General features: G+C 38.1%; 1 protein-coding gene across 1 annotated transcript; it reads left to right on the top strand.

The window, feature by feature from the left end:
• Nucleotides 1-9292: 9292 nt before the first annotated feature.
• ip6k2a (inositol hexakisphosphate kinase 2a) lies at nt 9293-15790 on the top strand. The gene is made up of 5 exons (XM_046856178.1): nt 9293-10009; nt 11800-12013; nt 13402-13574; nt 13816-13991; nt 14446-15790. The coding sequence occupies exons 1-5, from the start codon at nt 9796-9798 to the stop codon at nt 15013-15015; spliced, it is 1347 nt and encodes a 448-aa protein (XP_046712134.1). The 5' UTR covers nt 9293-9795; the 3' UTR covers nt 15016-15790.
• The last annotated feature ends 5476 nt before the right edge of the window (nt 15791-21266 follow it).

Below are 21266 nucleotides of genomic sequence, written 5' to 3'. Positions count from 1 at the left end.
GCTCCTAAGTCCTTACAGTGCTATCTCTTTCTCACAGCATTTGAGGCCATGTCACAACATTCCTTTCACTGACACTGTCTCTCTCTTTTTGGCATAGCTTCTGTGTGTACTCTCTGGGTGATAAGTCATCCAGGCCTGTATATTATAGCTCATATTAATTTGTTTCATAAATGACACACTTGCTATGTGCTTGACTAACTGGTTGGCTGGGTGTTCCGAAGTGCGCTGGGTTTTATTTATTTATTTTATTTTGGTAATCATGGGAGTTAATGGAACTAGATATCTGGCACACCCATCAAAGACATCAGCAAGAAGAAAATGTATATAGTTGATATTTATTTTAAGGCAACAACAAAACTCAAACTATGGTATCTGCATTGCTTTAGGCTGTTTCATCAATACAGTAGTATTGATAAATTCCCTTTACCCTGGGTTCTTTAATCAGAACTTTAATTACAATTTACATTCATAATGAATTCCAATCATTTTGAAATTTTAAAATAAATTAACCTCATTACTATCATCCATAATATGCTACTTGTAATGAGGGAAGAGATGTAGTAATACTTTAACATGCCCGACACAGATACCCAGATACATCACATACAGGAGATGGGAATGCATAGATGTTTACATGGTGATATTTTGATTATTTTTAAGAAAATGTACACCAAGTCACACTAGATCTTTGTTCTTAATGTAAAGTTTAGATTATTTGTACATCTATTACAGTGCAGATATGCAGACATTTTAGTGGTAATACAGCTTGGGTTGGCTGTATCACACTGTAGATTTTAGACATGAATGACTTTTAGACTATGCATCATTTATACAATATACAATATATTAATGAAATGTAATGAAAGAAAAGTTTTAGGTAAACATGTAAACTTGTTTGTGGTTGGCTAACAAAATACCTGCAAAGGTGCATTTCGGTCTTTGCCCATAGCAAAAGTGTTTTTTTCATAACTTAAATAATTGACCCATTCATACATTTATACATTTTAAGTAACCATTATGTCCTGGCTAAAGTTGCATTTGATCTGGAGCCTATGCATACTCAGAATGAGAAAGAAATATAACCTGGATATGATGCCAGGCACACACAAATTCACATGCTTATTTATATAAATGGTGCAAATTAACCCACCTACTGATATGTTTCAAGAAATATGAGAAAACAAAAACCTAAAGAAAACTCATATACATATACTGAAATCATGTACAGTAACTTGAGTTCAGAATTAAGACAAACACCCATAAGCAGTGAGGTGACAATGCTACCTGCTGTGCCATTACATCTTCCTGGGTTGTTTTTTTTTTTTTTGGGGTGGGGGGTGTTAATACGTTTTTATGGATTTGTTGCTTATGTAAATATATTAACCGTTCAAATTGAGCTGCCATTACTGGACAATAAGAGGTTGCTTAGTGTATAAGTGTTTGACTTCTGATGAGAAGGTCATGAGTTCAAAAGCCAGCACCACCCTGAATCCCCTGCTGGGCCCTTGAACAATGCCCGCAACCCTCAATTGCTCATTTGGATAAATGGTAAGGGCTGCCAAATGCATAAAATTTAATGACAGTTGCATCTGCTTGTTGAGGTGACTCTGTATGCCACAATATTGAACAGATTTCACACACAAACACCACAGTGTCTAATACAGTACTCTGTTTACTTAGTGGGCAAATCATTGACAAAGAGTTTTAAATTCATGTTACTGCGTATTTAAATCACATCAGCCTGTTCAAACATCACAGGTTTGGGTGGTTCATTACTGTCAGTCTTTTTATAAAAGTTCCTATTAGAGGACACACCCCAGTAAACCTGAGTCCGGTTCTGTTTGTTTATAGCATTATGTTAACAACATACTGTCAGTGAAAAAAAAAAGGGGTTGGAAAGGTTGAAGTTAGAGGAATGACGTGCATACACGTGTGTTCGATTGTGAGAGACTCATGTGACTAAAACGAGAAGAAAGAAAATACATTCATAAGATCCTTTTCTGTACCATCCACTGCATACTTTAAGGCCCACTCTCACAGAAACACACGCTCCCACTCACTATGCTGAGATGAATACACTCCTCCGGCAAGGAATTCCTCAGGCAGCCTTCCTGAGACAACCTTCTGTGTGTGTCTGCTTGATAGTGAAACAATAGGCCTCAGAAAGCTATGTATTGAGAGCCATACTCTGGCCCCTTACCCAGAACAAGTTCTGTTCAGTATGTTCTTGGAAGCGAGGCAGAAAGAGCAGAGTGGGCTGACAGACAGGCTCTGGTTTTTAGCTAGCAGCTGGTAAATGGAGCTCACATGCTCCTCTAAACTTGAAGGATGAAAGGCTTGAGAGAGCACAACAGTGTGTGAAATATTAAATATGGTACCAAGTTCTTGAAATGAATAGTACAGATGCATGTGCAGGTTCCTATGTGGGGTTATTTCTGTGCTTATGCAGCTACATATGTGTGTAAAAGTTGAATAATCTGGGGTTGGCAAATACATTTGCCTTCATACTTTTAGTTATTTCATAAGCAGCATTTTATGTTGCTCAAAACTCAAATTACAACATTGGTTTTACAATAAAAATATATTGATCAGATATCTTTTTCTTTCTTTTTCTTTTTTTTACTATTTTGAATTTATGTTTATTGTTCTGCTGTTTAACTGTCAATCATGTTTCCTCTCAAATTAGAAAGCTTCTCTTAGACTATTATTTAGGACTTCTACCATAGGCAGTGCTTGTTCTGGATGCATAGCATTAGAGAAAATACTGAAAAAAGGAGCTGTATTGACAAAACATACTATGCATTTATTCTTTTATTCTTTAGTAACCTTTGAACCTCTTTATCCTGGCCACGGTCTTGAGAGATGCAGAGCATATCTGGGTATCAATGAGTTTGAGACAAGAATACACTCTGGATTGGACACCACGCCATTGCAGGACACATGTAGACACAAACATACACAAACGCACATTCTCTAAGGGCCAATTTAATATTGCAGATTTACACACCTTTGCACTTGACATGCACTTGTGAGTGTGAGAAACTGATTTATGTAATTACAATATGTTGTACACATTTAAGAGGTCTGTAACTATGATGAAGGTTTAAATTTTAGCTCCAGCTTTATTTATTTAACTCAGATACAAATACATATATATACACACACACACACACACACACACACACACACACATGCACACACATTGTCAGAGAAGCGTACAAGTTTAAGAGGATAAAAGTATGTGTCCTATGTGTGCTGTGTGTGTCAGGAGGTTTGCTTTCTGAAGATTCTCTCTGTCACTCTGTCTTTCTATCTATCTATCTATCTATCTATCTATCTATCTATCTATCTATCTATCTATCTATCTATCTATCTTTTTATCTATCTATCTATCTATCTTTCTCTCTCTCTCTCTCTCTCTTTCTCTCTTTCTCTCTCTCTTTCTATCTATCTATCTATCTATCTATCTATCTATCTATCTATCTATCTATCTATCTATCTATCTATCTATCTCTCTCTCTCTCTCTCTCTCTCTCTCTCTCTGTCTCTCTCTCTTTGTCTGTCACACACACACACACACACACACACACACACACATACACACACACACACACACACACACACACACACACACACACACACACACACACACACACACACACACACATGGTTCAAGTTTTTTTTTTACAGCAATATAATGGATAACGGAAATTTCAGACCTCAGTGTGACCTCTTTCTCACACACACACACACACACACACCTACACACATGCACACACACTGTGTGCACTTGAGGATACTGATTTGATTGACCCAGCAGGATGTCGTACAATGTGACTGGAACAGTCAGGACATTGTAGAGAATACTCAAACATTTTATAGGAAAGCTGTGACAAATACAACTCCCACTTATTCTCTCTCTCTTCGACACACACACACACACACACACACACACACACACACACACACACACACACACGCACACACACACACACATACACACACACACACACACACACACACACACACACACACACACACATATGTATTTAAATACTGTAAAGACTTTTTCTAATTCTGATTTATGTGGATGAATCACAGAAATGACCATCCCTTAATCAACTCTTTGCCAAAATGAGTACTTTTTTCACCCTGAGTAGGTCACGCCTGTTGGCATTTCTTTAATGGGTGTGTGTGGGTTTATATGATGGAGTGTTTTTATATTATGGGTGTTGTGGCAGGTGCTGTACACATCAGGTAATGGAGTACTTTTAGAGAAAGAAAGAGAGAGAAAGGAAGAGAGAGAGAGAGAGAGAGAGAAAGAAAGCAAGAAAAAAACGAGTTTTTTTATATCTTGTTTAGGCACAAATCTTTGACAATTTTGACCTTACAAGGACATTACACTGGCCATATGAGGAAAATGCTTCCTTTTCTTCTTCTTCTTAAAAAAAAACCAAGCAAAAATTATATTGTTTATTTGGGTACATATTAGGGTTAGATTTAGGTGCACACATCTGCATTAATAATTATATCAGTGTTCTCCTCACAAGAATATCAAGATATCAAGAATCAGAGGTTAAAATATATTGCCTTCCAGGACCTCAGAGCTGAAATATACAACAGGTTAATCATTTCGATGCGACACTAAATCTATACTACTGAAAGACAGCACACACAAGGGTTGGAAGGATCAGTGCTTGTCATGGTTCATGCATAGCTAAGCTTGATAAAATCACATTTGTGTTGAACAACAATTTCTAAAAAGGCAAATAAATGCACAATAAATATAGGGTTTTTTCGTTTTAGGGGTGTATACAAAACCTTTGACAGTTTCACAGATGATGAAATTTTGTTTAATGGTTGAACACTGTAGTTTTATAATTCAGTTAATTTACAGGGTGTTGTGTTTAGTTGTGTTAATACCCAGATTCCAAATGTATGCCATCTATGTATGAGCTTTAGTACATGATTGACATGCCAGGTATGATGGTGTATTATTAGACTGAATGCCTGACTGTAGGTGGTATTCTTAGCCCAGGTATTACTCAGTAATCTGATGGAGATTTGCTTTGAGCTGTCTGATCAGGAGGTTCAGTGTGCCCCACTGTTTTCCACCACGACTGCCCAACTGGGGCTGGATTTAAGCGGTGTTTGGTCATAGGTTGGCATGCTTATTTAACAGGTATCAATATAATCTGCATTTAGAGTATGATCTCATTGGCTGTAGCTTTACAGCTTATGGATGTATGTGCATGTGTTTGTCACAAACCTACTTGGTGTATTTTTATATATTTTCTGTGTTAAGTTCAAATTTAAAGAAAATGCCATTCTTTTTTTTTTTTTTTTTTTTGCATTCTCAGAGTGCTTTTTTTCCCTCTGACTTTACTTGCTCTTCAGGGTTTTCAAATCAGTCAACACTTTCATATTTGCAAACAACAAAAACATTTTTTTACTGAAATGAACTTAAGTCCTATTGTGTTAAGTGATGTGCTGAGGGTTACCTGTGAACTTTATACCCAAAGCCTTCCATTGATGATGACATTAAAGACAGGAATGCAAATTCCAGACTGGTTCTTGTAGGCTCACCTAAAAAAAGCAAGTTGGATGTGTGAAGTCTGTTGTACACTTTGTGCATGCAAACCCCTCAACACAAATCAAACACATTGTACCATACACAAAGCCATGCAACGCACAGGAGATGAACGGAAAAATACAAATATAGGTACCATTAATGTACTGCGTGTGTACAGTTTACACATGAGAAACAATGGAATAGTATACACCAGTGGTTGTTAAACTGTTTTGCTATCAGGAATACGTTTTGTGTGTAAAACAAATGCACCACTGCAAAAGAAGTGAGCTGAAAATAAAAATCAATTACACAATAAAAATAGAGATAAAATAAAAAAAAATTGTTTAAAAAAACATGCAAAAAAAATTATACGTTATATTTTTTATTTACAAAAAGTTACACCAGTTAAATCTTTATTTTATATATAATATATTTGTTACTTGTTACATCTTTAAATTAATATTGCACCAAAAAGAAATCCAGTGAAAAAAAAATTTTATTTAATTATTGGGAATGTTCTATATAAAAAATACCACAGCTTGATTGCATAAGTATGAACATCTTTCTCGACTAATACTTTGTGAAAGCAACTTTGGCCTTTATTATGGCATCATGACTCTTGTGTGAATAAGACTATAAACTTCACACATATAAACTTGAAATTTAGTGATCTCCTTGTGTATGGCTCTTTTTAGGTAATTTCATAGTTTTTCAATGGAATTGAAGTCTGGGCTCTTGCTTGTCCATTCCAGTACTGATTATCCTTTTTTAAAGTCGCCTTTGTTGAAGTGTGTTTTGGGTCATTGTCATGTTGCAATGTGAAATGCCTCTCAATTTTCACATTTCTGACAGAGGACAGAAGGTTTTGTACCAAAATATCTTGGTATTTAGAGCTATTCATTTTCCAATCTATCTTGATAAGTGCCCCTGGCTCAGCTGAAGATAAGCAGCCCCAAAGCATAATGCTACCCCCACAATGCTTCACTGTCAGTATGGTGTTCCTTGGATGATGATCCGTATTGGCTTTGCACCAAACATACTTTTAGAATTATGGTCAAAAACTTCAACTTCCCACATGGTCTGGGGGAATTCAGATGAGCTTCCATATTCTTCCATCTTGCCATCCTATCTCACAGCCGTGGATTATGCAGAATACAGAAGATGGTAGTCATATGCAAGGATTTACCAGTACCTGCCAGAAATTCCTGTAGTTTCTTCAGTGTAGCTGTTGGCCTCCCTGAAAATATTTTCTCCTCCTCCTATTATCAACTTTGGAGAGTCATCCTGAGCAAAATCTCTGTGGTGCACAGTTTCTCCACTTATTAATAATGGTTTTGACAGTGTTCCATGGTACATTTAGTGTCTTGGATATTTTTTATATCCGTTTCCTGATTGGTACCTTTCAACGATTAAGTTTTTTTGGCAACTTTTTGTGGCCCATGGCTCTTAGTGGAATTCAACCCAAAAAATTTAAGAAAATACTACAGCAACAACTGACTTTAATCTGTTTTTAATCACAATTACTTTAACTGATGGCAGGTCTATGCCATTTACCTACAGGCCTAGTTTTAAATGTGACTGGTTAACTCTAATGATAGTTAGAGGCCCTAATATGAAAGGGTGTGCAGGTTAATGCAATCTGGGTTTTTTTTCATTTATATATTGGAGACCTGTGAGAGCTCATTAGAAAAACATATGTTTCTGTCACTGGACTTCCATCTGTAATATAGTTCTAGTTGGGACTTTAAGAACCACTGTGTCACATGCTAAATATTACTCATTCCTTATGTGCTGACTTGACCTTTATATTGGGTTTTATTGGGTTTCCAGGCCAGTGGTTGTCCTACTCTGTCTGTCTCCCTCCATAGCTAGATCATAATGTACTCAAGTCAGGATTGAACTAATAGATGCAGCCTGGCAGGACTCATTTTGCTTTCTAAAAGCCTGACAAGAACTAGAAACACGTCATCAAGCAAGTTGTGTGCTCCCCCTCCTTTAGTAACCAAAAACACCTGCTGCAATGTTGGTCACAGTCCAAAAGCTTTCTAATTACCGATTACTACGTAACTCAAATAAAAAACTCGACCCAAAAACTAAAAGTGCTTTTTGGGTTTACTTAATGAATATTAATTTTGTGATTAGGTACATATTAATAAGTTTAGTTAACATGCTATCTGTATCCAGGTTTAAATAATCATCAGATTGAACAATTTTATTACGTTATTGTGTTTCTGGTTAGTTTCATTTCATTACGATAGGATCTAACCACATCTCAATATGGCACAAGTTAAACCTAAAAATATAGAATTTTACAGAGAGAATATGAAATATAATGTGACACTGATATGAATAAGACTGTGTGGCTTTGCATTATGCTGTACCAAAAGCAAGGGCACAATGCAGTTTTTTACTAACTGATTGTGACATATTGATTTAAAAAAAAAAGCATTTTCAGAACATCACAATAGTCTGCACCAAGTATCTGCATTGTCAGACGTTCATTGAAGGTTTAGGTTTAGCTGCTCTCTGATGTGTACTGTAGTACCTCTCTTTTGTGTCCCATAGCCCATTTCTCCACTGGTGAATTCCAGTTTTTGGGATTAAAGAGATTAAAGTCAAGCTGCCTGCTTTGCACACCTGCTTAAAACAGTAGCATTTGCAACAAATTTATTTTGCAGCTAAAAAGATATAGACTTCGACTACATACATCTGCTTCTCTTTTTAACTTTAACTATAATTTAAACACTCGTCTGCCCCAAACCCAATACCTTGACATAGCTGGACCACCTTAAGACCATTTTAGGTGTTGTTTTAGAGGTGATTTATTCCCTGGACTGTAGTAACACCAACATGGCAGTGACATTGTTGACATTGCTAGCATTTCTTTTTAACACCTTATTGTCATTGCTGAGTGACATTGCTGAGTGCCAAGTGTTATGTGGCTACACACTGACATACAGGTAATTACACATGCATACACACACTCAGAAAAATGTGCTCAATGCTCAAAGTGCTAGAAAGTAATGTATGTTCGTTCATTTGCACCAACTAGCAGTGTTGCTTTGGTTGATACACCCACATCAGCACAACACACATGACTATCCTGCTATTGTTCAATACTGCCACTGATGTGTTTCGGATGGTACACCACCCAAATATGGTGGTCTCTTTCCATTAATAGACTGTGTGCGTGTGCGAGAGACTGTTTTTTTTTATTTGTGTGTGTGTGTGTGTGTGTGTGTGTGTGTGTGTGTGTGTTTTTTTTGTTTTGTTTTTGGGGGTGCTTAATTATTATAATATTTATAAAAGCATTTACTAGCTGCCCAGAGGATTTGGGGCAGAAAAACTTTGTAGTCGCCCCTTCCTTTTAATGGGACAATAAGTGGACATAAACCCTGTCCATACATTAACATAAAACACAAACAAACATTTTATGTTATTAATATTATTTAATTTTTTGCCACCGGCCCTGTAGGTACCTGAAAAAAAACCCGAATAATTGTGTTTTTTTTTTTCCTCGGCTGATCTTTCTTTTTTTTTTTTTTTTTTTTTGGTTCATCTACCAGTGTTGTAGCAGCTTCACGTTTAAATAGCCACTGGTTCCACCAAAAAAACAGCTGAGTAGCTGAGTCTCCTCGCACAGTTTCTATACTGCTTTCTCTTCCTCTTCCTCTCCTCCCCCACTCTTCCTCTTTCTGCCTCCTTTGTTTGCCTGCTGCTCTCTCGGTTGTTTTCCACCGAACACCTTCCTTGGCCTCTGATTCGTCGGTTTGTGAAAGGGGGCGGGGCCTAGCCCCCTTGTTGCGTTTTTATTAGTCGAGCGCTGAGCTGCGCAGTGTCACACTGAAAGAGCCGGAGTAGAGCGCAGTTGGTCGGAAGGCGCTCCGTTCTTTCAATCATAAATATTCAATATAACCTGCTATTATGCTGGTTTCTTATAACAAAATAAAAAACTATATAAAAGGTTTTCTAGGTTCTGTGTAAGTAGTGAAGAAAGCACCCGGGGCGTTTTGGTCGTTCTTCGATTTTGTTTCTGGCTCGGTTCTTGCTTCCTGTTTTGTTCTGTCAGGGACCCGAGCGGACTTCCAGGCGGTGGGGTAGAGAGAAAAACAGAAGACAGTCGGTGTCCTGCTCGGTTCTTGTGCATCTTAAAACCGTGCCATCTTCGGTCGTCGTGTCCTCTGGTGTGAACGCGTCCCGCGGAGTCTACATGCCCGCGGAGGATGAGCCCAGCCATCGGGCGGATGATGGAGTCAGAGCAGCCAATGGCTTTGGGGAAAGGGGTTCTCCTTGAGCCCTTCGTGCACCAGGTGGGCGGCCACTCGTGTGTGCTGCGCTTCGGCGAGCAGACCATCTGCAAGCCGCTGATCCCTCGGGAGCACCAGTTCTACAAGAGCCTCCCGGTCGCCATGCGCAAGTTCACCCCGCAGTACCGAGGTAAGCAGCCATCCAGCCGGGGCTAGTCAGCTAGCTAGCTAGTTAGCCTGTGGCCTTTATCTCTCTCTCTCTCCCTCTCTCTCTCCCTCGGCCTGTCTCATGCGTCCTGTAGTGTCTATTAATCGCATGTTCACGTACTGAGTCTCTACACTGCACTAAAACACTAAATAGTCTTTACACTACTTTATTCATTAAATACTGAAAAACTCGAGTCCGTGTTTAATTTTTATTAAGCGCCTCCAGGTGTCTCCTTTATCGACCCAATATTGCGAACAGTATTTGTTTGTATTTATTTCTGGAATTGTTTTGTTTGTTTGTTTTGATTATGACTGTTCGCAGCGATCCGTGTTTATGCCTGTAAGATGTACAGCAGTATTTGCATCCGTGCATCTGGAGTTAAAGGACCTTTACCACGTGACGGCGCTATAGTCAGTGACTAAATGCCAAATGGTTTCCTGTTTGACATACGGTGCAAACTTTATACCCAAGTTTAGTTCAGGATTCATCTTAAGGTCTGTGTGTGTGTGTGTGTGTGTGTGTGTGTGTGTGTGTGTGTGTGAGATCCTGATAGATGGAATATCAAGAGGGGAAACATGATCTCTCTTGCTTCTCTTTGGGTTATCATTAAGATTGAAAGCTCCACCAAGAGCTGTCATTCTCCTCTTAAAAAAATTGCAAAAAAGCATGACTTCACAATCTGACGTAGCTTTATTGATGCCCATGTTACACACACGTTTTGTAATTTCTCGGTCTTGAAACCTGGCTGTGTACAGCTACAGAGCTTGCATTTCTGTTTTCACTTCCTTTTCATATCCCGAATGTTCAGCATAATTTTGCTCGGCTGGAGATATCTACTGCCGTGTTTTTAGTAATCGTGTCTGTCTGTAATCACCCAAGGATTATGTGCACCGATATACCACCATTAAAATGTTTTGTACTCTCTAGCTTTCTCGTTTTTGTATGTATCTCAAGATATCGCTCCTTTTCCTGGCAGTGTATAATCTGCCATTTAAACCAGACAGTGTAAATCATGGGACTTAATATAAACTACTGGACTTGAGAGAATTGGGGGCGCAAAAATGAGAAAAGCAGGGAGAGATGAGAACATGAACTGGTTTCCTGGTTTCATGCTTGACTTCTCCAAAAGACTTGCATAAATAAATTATATAAGAGCAGATTTACTGTTTTGTTTTTTTTTGTTTTTTTCTATGTGCAAAAGTATACATGAATGTACTGTGCATAAAATCATATATTTTTTATTTTCTTTTATTTTTTAGCATTATTCTTGTCTGAACACTGTACTTACTGGAGTTTAATTTAATAAATTGTTTTGGTTTTCAAGTTTTTTTGCCTTGTGTCCTTTATTACTGATTGAAATTGTCAATCACTTGTTAATGCTTTTGTTGGAATAATGTGCATGTCCTCAGTCATATGAACCACATCTTTATTTTGGCTTTTGTTCCCTTCCCCCACCCAGTTCTCTTTGTTACTGTCTTTTTCTTTTTTGCTTTCTACTGCTGTTTTCTGCACACATCTCTCTCCTGTTCTGTGTTGTGGACTTGTCTGATCTCTATCAGGTTAGCCGAGGGCTGTGCAGACTTCTCTGTTACTTTGTAAAAAAAAAATGTAAACAGTGGAGTAGGTAAGATGGCTCAAGATTTCCCGGTCTGCCTATTTTTGAGCTGGGAAGTCTGACTATGTTTTAATAAGATGAAGTTCTTTTGTTGCTTTTTTTTTTTGTCTAGGTTTTTGAAGTAACTTCTCTGCCTTTCCTTACGTCCTTTATCTAGGGGTAGTGTCTGTAAGCTTTGAGGAGGATGAGGAGGGAAACCTGTGTCTCATCGCCTACCCGCTGCACAGCGACCTGGGTGATCTGGAGAACGTGGATCCCTCGTCTGACCTGGAACCTAAGAATAAGATGAAGTGGTCCAAAAAAATGTTGCTGGACAACGAAGGCTACAGCAAGGAAAGGGCCAGACACTCGCGCAAGGACAAAGATAAAAGGTGAGAAAACCTTTACACACTAACTCTAGAAAATTGGCAAACGTCATTCTTTATCTTTTATTTCAAAACTGTTCTAGTGAAACCTTCACACTCCCTTGAAAACCCTGTGTATGTATTATGTCTCAAGGACAACCAAAACCATGTAACTGCTACATGATGACGCATTAAGTATAGTGAGTCAGGTAGTCTTTGGTGGTTTGTATAAAAACCCTGTTTAGAATAGCTTTACCTGAACAGGTACTATAATTCGACAGATTACAAATGAGACCCGTGATATTAATCCACTGTCAAGTGGCACTGTCCATGTTAAAAAGTAAGAGTTACTATATTTCAACATTCACATTGATCCCTTGGTAATCAAAGTTAAACAGTCAAACAAAATCAGTTAAACTCAAAGTTACAGTAATGTAGTAAGTAAACCTGGTAATGGACTCATCCGTGTGATGCGCTATTGTCTTTTAACACTAGCATGTATATTTGCTGAGCATTTAATTAGGCACATTTACTAATCCATGCAACTGTTAAATCAGCCAGTCATGAATCATGCATTTTCAGATAACGTTCACTTCAGCCATCACAATATCTCAGTGATTTTGACCATGGCATGCTTGTTTGGGCTGGTTAGATTATAACCGATGAATAGGAAACCTTACACACAATAGTCTCTAGAGAGAGTTCTGAATGAGTCAAAAAAGAGAAAGGAAAAAAAAAACTTCAGTGAGCAGCAGGTATGTGGAAAAGAATGCTTTGTTGATGATATAGCTCAATCTAGAACGGCAAGATTGCCACAACCTGACTACTGTAACTGCGAAGTTGTGGTGGTCACACAAGCATCTTGGAAGGGACAACACATCGAACCTTGAAGCAGATGCCACAGTTTATTTGTGTTTTGTTGCTGACCATGTGCATCCCTTTACGGCCACAATTTTCTGTCTTCTAATGGCTACCATCTATAGTTTCATAGTGGTCATTTGGATAAATTACATTGATCATGTCTGAATCAGTCATACAGTTACATTAACAGATATTTTCTGTTAACTCTTCCAGTAGTGATGAAGCCATTTATTATAACAAGTCCCCCACAAATAGCAACAACACAAGCACTAAAAAGAGATTAGAGATTAACAGGAATGAGACCACCATGGTAGGAGTTACAGATTTGGAACTACAAATGCAGGAATCCTTGCAATTATTGCATTGGCTTTTTATGTTGAGGATGATGTGTCATTTATGTGGTGCCACCATTCTAGAAGTTTTTAAGAAGCCAGATAATAAAACACATTGGGTTTTCTAAATGTGCAGGTATCTCTCTCTCTCTCTCTCTCTCTCTCTCTCTCTCTCTCTCTCTCTCTCTCTTCATTAATTTAAAATTTTTTTTTGATGTTCAGTCTGAAGAGGGAGGAGGAGTTGGAGTGGTTCCAGCAGGCTGAGGTGCTCTACTATAGCCTGGAGAGGAGTAACGCTGCTACACCACAGCCTAAGCACAACCCCTGGAGCCTCAAGTGCCACCAACAACACCTGCAAAGAATGAAGGAGAACGCCAAGCACCGTAACCAGTACAGTATCCTCCAACTGCTGAAGACAGCAGAGCACTATAGTGTTGTGCTCTCAAATAAACCCCTTTGTGTGTGAGGGATGTGAAGATTTTTATGAAGATTTTAAAAGCCTTCTCATTGTGTGGAGTAAACATTGTAGAAAAATGTTTGTCTGTATAGTAAGTTAGTTTTTTTTATTTTTATTCTAGAGTTTTTAGACTAGCCAAAGCATTTTTGTAGCTTGCCTTAACCCAGCCCCCCTCCCAGAGTTTATCCTGTTGGAGAACCTGACATGGCGTCACACAATGCCATGTGTTTTGGATCTAAAGATGGGAACACGACAGCACGGTGATGATGCCACTGAAGAAAAGAAAGCCATGCAAATACGCAAGTGTCAACAGAGCACATCGTCCAGTATTGGGGTCCGTCTCTGTGGCATGCAGGTGAGCTTTTATTCAACTGTTCACAGTGTATGAAGTTACTGTAGAATAGGGAAAAGAACTTTTTGTCCAGAACTCAGAGTTGATTTGTGCACAAAATGTATTGATGCTTTTATATCAATGTATAAAGTGGAGTCTGAGAGGATTAGTGAAAAAATAGTCAATATAGGACATTCGATTACATTTAAACTAGGACTTGGAAATAGTGACGAATATCCAGTATTTGTAATATTGACGTTTCTTTTCTTTGGTTTAAATATTTCATAGTTCCAAAATGTTTTTGATTGAAAAACAAATCAGAGGTTTTCAGTGTCAGACGTTTGTATCCCACTGTATGTACGTAATTGGAGCTGTTGCTGAGTACATTGTTTGGGGTGATTTGGGAAAACATAACCTGAACCTGCACAAGTTGTAACTCCTGCATTGTAGTGATGACACTCTCGTTTTTTTTCTGCAGGTCTACCAGTCTAACTCGGGTCAGCTCATGTTCATGAACAAATACCATGGACGCAAGCTGACGTTGGCAGGGTTTAAAGAGGCTCTGTTCCAGTTCTTCCATGACGGACGGAGGTTGCGGCACGAGCTCCTGTCCCCTGTGCTGCGTCGCCTCAGAGAAATGCAGGCCGCCCTGGAGGCGTGCGAGAGCTACCGTTTCTACTCCAGCTCGCTTCTCATTATCTACGATGGCGACCCGCCATGCTCCTGCCGCTCGACCGAGGACCGCCTCTCTGATGAAGAGGGGGAAGAAGAAGAAGAAGAAGAGGAGGAGCAAGGTGCTTTCGGCTTTCCGCACGGCACTGGCGGAGCGAGTGGGAAAGTTTGTAGTGGTGCGAGCAGTGGTGTTAACAGCAGCAGTGGGAACTCCCAGCCTGCAGTGGATGTGCGAATGATTGATTTCGCCCACACCACGTGCAGGCACTATAGAGAGGACAGTGTGGTGCACGAGGGCCAGGACACAGGATACATTTTTGGCCTACAGAACCTCATAACTATCATTTCTCAGTTAGAGGAGCACAGTGCTGATTGAACTGTGCCTATTGCTTGCAATATTGAACCATGCAACGGCAGACTGTGAGAGTAAAAACCGGGAGTCTGCCAGCGTCGAACTTCGTCAATTATCATTGTCTCTTAATTCACTTCTTTCTTTCTTGATTTCTTTATTTCAATCCATTCGGTGCCCAAAAAGGGACATTTATGAGGTTACAAGATTAAGCAGGTTCTTTTGTGTCTTGTTCTTTCTTTCCCTGTTTCCCGAGGATTAAAAAGGGGTTAATAATATAGGGGAGAATGCTGGTGAAATGACAGCGGTTTGTTTACTTGACTGGTAGCCTTTCTTACATTTGTATCCCCCTCCTCCCCCTAATGTAAAAAGTTCGACACCTCCACATTTTCTAAATGAATTTACAGACAAAAGAAACAAAAAAGTGTAAATAATCAAGAATCTGTGAATCTAGTCATGTCCATTCCAGGAGAAGGATGTAGCGTTACAGATCTGTAATATGAGCAAATGGAAGGTGGGAAAAAAGGTTGCTCTTGATTTAATTATATGACCACTCATGACTTTTTCCACTGTAAAGAGAGAACTATATTTGAGCAGGAAGTAGAGGTGCACAGAGACTATAATAGAGCTTTATTTATTTGGCATACTGTATTTCTTATATAAGCTAAAAAAAACAAAAAATGATGACATGAAAACTACATTCCATGTTATTACTATTAAATTGTTTGTAATAATAGTATCTGACATGTTCAATACCACTTCTGTCAACAGTATGAGGAAAATAAAACTGCTTTTTTGTTAAGTGTTTTTTTTTTTGGTGACGTTCCATTATAATGTGAATCTTTTTTAAAAGCATTTTATGATTATACACAATTGTACATGAGACAGGATAGTTTATAACCGTTGCTTGTATTGCTGACATGGTGCTACGGGGCTAGCGCATGCGGGTTTAACCATAATTCACATGGCTACATTGCTTATATCAGCAACACTACTGTTGATGAGGGTGAAGGTCATTGTACAGTAGGCTAAGACAGAGGAGCTGGAAATAATTAGAATGTAATATATACACTGATATAATAGGAACATCTGTACAACAATGAAATAATACGATCTCATAGATACATGTCAAAAGCCTATTTATTAGTAGATATTTATGCTATTCCAGTTATGTAGTAGTGAGAAAGGTGAAACCTTATAAACGTATATAAACTTTTCTGTTACTAATCTGAGATAAACTACCCCTGTGGTATTTGTTGAGGTTTTTTTGGGGGGGAATTGCAAGTTATTTTTATCAATTGAATCCCATCTCATATTTTTCATATCCCTCAATGGAAAGAAATGCTATAAACAGTGCATACACACAAAGGTATACACAGAAATGACTGCCTTTGGCAATCAGCTACAGAGATCGATCGACCCCTTTTAAAAACAACTTTAGTCTAAAAACACTACTTCGGTTTCCTTTGCAGTATTTTATTTATATATATATATATATATATATATATATATATATATATATATATATATATATATATATATATATATGAGATATTTCAGTGACCACACTTAAAAAGCGGTAAAATGACTGCAGCCAAGTGCTCTGAGCCTTAAAACATTGTAGGTGTGAAAGGGCGATGCAGCTGCTGCCAGAACTGTAATGAAGGTCTAATGAATTCTGCAGCTGATCAGTCTGGAAACTATGCAACGACGGTTTGTTTCATTACAATCTGGATCCTGTCATTTCAAATCACAGCCATAGCAGTCACTGGTTAAAAAGCTGCAGACTCTGGTGTCTGTTTTCTGAGTGTAATCTGGTGAAGGTCTTAATAAAGCAACCATTGATTAAGTTACACAAGTGTTCCTGTTTAAAAATGAAGCACATAACGTCTGAGAACACTGGAGAAAGTAAGCGTACAGCATGTCTGGTAAAATGGTAAAAAAAAAAAAATTATGAACAATTAAACAAAAAGGAAAAATAGGCAAAATGGTAGGCAAATAATTTACAATGTCTGTACAAAAGCCTCTGTCAGTAACCTCTGGCCTAATAAACGGGTCCATAATGTGCACACTCAGGTCCATACAACGCTGAATAAAGCTTTGTACAAACATCAACATCCCATGCACTCTATGCTTCACAGTTACAAATATCATGTTTATCCTTCAGAGTTTTAATTTGTCAGACGCTCATGAGTGTCAAATAAGGCAAGATCTCATGCTGTAGTCCAGCTGCTACAGAATGCTGAAGTATTGCATTACACATAAGGCTGTAGCTTACATGCTTCAGGATAAGTTTTGATAGAAAGAACATTTCATGGAGTGTGTTTGCATTAAAGACTGAGCGAAATTTTGTGTTTTGCTGGTGTACTTCTCACTTTAGCATATATGTTCGTGTTTTGGGAAGGCCATAGGGCCATAGAGTACAATCTTTCGATGATCCCATTGAAAATCGGTTTGCTTTGTCTATGCTTTTCATGCAAGCATGCGTGCAAGTGTGTATGTGTTTGCACAGGGTGCTTGCCTGGTCTCAGGTTTCTGTGTAAAGCAGACCTGTTTCATAATTGTAAGTGAGTTACCATGGTAACTGAGCAGAGCTGTAGTTTGTAGTTCTCTGATCAGTTACCATGGTAACATGAAAACAAATAAAATCAGGTATTTTACCAACAAAAACAGAAGTGTGACAGTCTTAAGACAATCGGTGGTAGATTCTCCAAGACGCTTAGGCAAATTTGATCTCCTGGGATTTTCTCACACAACAGTCTCCAGTGTTTACACAGAATGATGCAAAACCCTGCAGACCCTGAAACATCTTGTTGAAGACAGAGATCATTGGTGAATAAACAGAGTAGTGTGAGCTAACTGTAAGTCTACAGTAACTCAAATAACATTTTGCAACCATGGTAAGCAGAAAAACATCTCAGAACACATACAGCTGAAGACCACATCAGGTTCTTCTTCTGTCATCATGGGCACAGATACACCCAAACTGGACAGTTGAGAATTTTTTAAAAAGCTCAGATAATCCACCCCCCCGCCCTCCCCCCTTTTTTTGGGACTTTCAAAAATACTCAAAAATACTTATTTGTAAAGACATTTGTAAAAGTCAACCCCTTCTGACACCAATATCCATGCAATGTTTAAAGACAGAAGGTTCACATTTTTCCACATTCTAATGTTTGATGTACACATTAACTGAACCTCCTATTTGTATCTACGCGTATCTGCATGATTCTATGCATTCGCTGATTAATAACTGCATAAATGAGTTAAACTAAATGACATACAGTATATGAAGTCAGTGCATCCAAGTTTTAAAATAGATCACAAACAAAATAGTCTTCTAAAATAGCCACTTGGGTCAAAGCATCAATGCTAGACTTATGGAGCCTTATAGTGCTGTTCTATAATGGGTGCATGTGATTCATTCAACCTGTGAGACTAACTGCAGTTGTTCTTTTTCCTAGAATAGATCACTGTGGGGACACCTTGTGTTGCTCATTTACTTTGTCACATTCTCCTTTGTAGGCCGAGCACTGAAACACACCCACACATTCTCACATTTGTTTCCTCTTTGTTTTAGATCTGTATATAGTGCTGAATTCCAAGGAAATCGGGAAGAGAGAAAAAAGATATGCACAAGCAAAATTAATCATAAATAAAGGCTTTGTGTGTGTGTAAACCAGCCAACCAACCAACCAATCACTCCACTGATCAATCAATTAATCAATCAACCAACCAACCAATATTTAATATATGCACAGTATTTGTACTTGTACTCACAGCATACCACACTATTCATTTTTTCAGTAAATAAATAACAGAAAAAATCAAAGAACTGACATTCTATTATTTCTTTTGTCCGCACCCATTCAATACATGGTAAAGGAACTTTTGGAAGCAACTACAGCTACAGTACCACTGTTCATTTCATGTTTATTCATTTTCGGTAGCGGGTTGGTGCACCTAGATTTTAACCCATGGAATCATTCAAGCTTGGAGAGTATATTGTTTTTTGCTGATGGACAACTACCTTCAGGTTATTTGATTGATTTTGGATTTGGGTAGAACTTTAATAGGCTATTCCAGAACAGCTACCTTTTTAAAAAAAAAACGTTAGCTTTGGCCTAATGCTTGGAGTCACTGCCCATTTCCCGCTTTCAGCTTCAGATGTGTTACAACTGTGGTGAGCAGAAATGCATGTCTAAATGCACAACACACCTTGCCTGATTGGCTACAACAGGAGAAGGGCTTGACTTTTTAGAACAGATTTCTGAAGGCTACTCTGGGCACAAGATTACAAACACTGGACAGTGGATGATCTTCAAATGCCCAATGAAAACCTAATGAATTGCTACATAATACAGATTTTCAAAAATATGTATTGAAAATGATTAATGTTTATGTAGACATTATTTTCCATACTGCTGGGTTGATACAGACTAATAGATATAATTGATATAATAGTGAAGCCACTAGTTCCCCTTTTTACACTAGACAAACAAAAGAAAATCACAATTTATATGTTCTATAATCTGGACAAAAAGCATACAAAATGTCTGGCAAACTGGTAATCAACAGAGAAAAAATATAAGGAAGATATTTTGAAATCACTTTGAATTCGTTATCAGCAATTTAACGAAAAGGAGAAATGAAACGAAATGGTAGGCAATAATTTACCTTGACTATGCAAATGCCTCCATCAGTTACTTCTGACCTTTTAACAGGGTTTATAAAGTGCACACTCAGGCCTGTACAGCACTGGATAAAACTTTGCACAAATATGAACAACGAACTTCAAATATCATGTTTTAATTAGTCAGCAGCTCATGAGTTTGCCAAGTCAGGAAAGCTCTTGTTCTGTAGTCCAGCTGATGAAGTGCTATATAATACAGGTTTTGGTAAATACTGAACAACATGATTCCTCTTTATTATTGTAGCTATAACAAGTGCATCTCAATAAATTAGAATATCATTTAAAAGATGTATTGATTTATTTTAGTTATTCAATACAAAAAGTGAAGCTTGTATATTATATAGATTCATCACACACAGACTGATATATTTCAAGGTTTTTTTTTTCTTTTTAATTTTGATGAATTTTGGCTCACAGTTTTAGTTTTAGTTTTAGTGAATTGTTGGCCTTCTGGAAAGTATGTTAATTAACTGTTAATGTACTCAATACTTGGTAGGGGCTCCTTTTGCTTTAATTACTGCCTGAATCCGGAGAGGCATGGAGGTGATCAGTCTGTGGCACTGCTGAGGTGGTATGGAAGTCCAGGGTTCTTTTACAGGGGCCTTTAGTTTATTTGCATTTTTTTGGCTCTTGTTTCTCTCTTGTCAATACTCCATAGATTCTCTATAGGGTTCAGGCCTGGTTAATTTGCTGGCCAGTCAAGCACACCAACACCATGGTCATTTAACCAACTTTTGTTGCTTTTGGCAGAGAGGGCAGGTGCCAAATCCTGCTGGAAAATGAAATCAGCAACTCTATAAAGCTGGTCAGCAGAGGGAAGCATAAAGTGCTCTAAAACTTCCTGGTAGACGGCTGTGCTGACCTTGGACTTGATAAAACACAGTGGACAAACACCAGCAGATGACACGACTCCCCAAACCACCACTGACTGTGCAAACTTTACACTGGACCTCAAGCAAATTGGATTCTGTGCCTCTCCTCTCTTCCTCCTGACTCTGGACCTTGATTTCCAAATTTTGGGAATCTCCCCAAATTCTTGAATGGGCTTCGTTTTACATTTTTCTACCACATTTTTTTCCTTCCATTTAACTTTCCATTAATGTTATTGGATACAGCGCTCGGTGAACAGCAGCTTCTTTAGAGATGACCTTTTGTGTCTTACCCTCCATGTGCAGGGTGTCAATGATTGTCTTCTAAACAACTGTCAAGTCAGCAGTCTTCCCCCATGATTGTGTAGCCTGAACCAGACTGAGACACCATTTAAAGGCTCAGCAAACCTTTGCAGGTGTTAAGATTTATTTAGTTGATTAGAGTGTGACACCAGGAGTCTCCTATATTGAACTTTTTCCCAATATTTTAATTTTCTGAGATATTTAATTTGGGGTTTTCATTAGCTGTAAGCCATAATCTTAAAAGTTTGAAGAAATAAACACTTAAAATATATCAGTCTCTGTGTGATGAATCTACGTATATAATTTACAAATGTAACATTTTGTACTGAATTACTAAAATAAATCAACTTTTTAATGATATTCTAATTTATTGAGATGCATCTGTATACTCTACATTGCTCCGTTGATATAAT

This window comes from Silurus meridionalis, chromosome 1 (assembly GCF_014805685.1).
Source record: "Silurus meridionalis isolate SWU-2019-XX chromosome 1, ASM1480568v1, whole genome shotgun sequence".
In the NCBI taxonomy this organism is placed as follows: domain Eukaryota; kingdom Metazoa; phylum Chordata; class Actinopteri; order Siluriformes; family Siluridae; genus Silurus; species Silurus meridionalis.
Note: the sequence above shows the minus strand (reverse complement) of the source record. Positions and strands in the feature narration are given on the sequence as shown.

Excerpts from the sequence above, each read along its gene's own strand:
- ip6k2a (XM_046856178.1), top strand. The coding sequence starts at position 9,796 with ATGAGCCCAGCCATCGGGCGGATGATGGAGTCAGAGCAGCCAATGGCT. Across the intron at positions 12,014-13,401 it reads CGCAAGGACAAAGATAAAAG|TCTGAAGAGGGAGGAGGAGT; the intron begins GTGAGAAAACCT and ends TTTGATGTTCAG. Across the intron at positions 13,575-13,815 it reads CAAGCACCGTAACCAGTACA|AGTTTATCCTGTTGGAGAAC; the intron begins GTATCCTCCAAC and ends CCCCCCTCCCAG.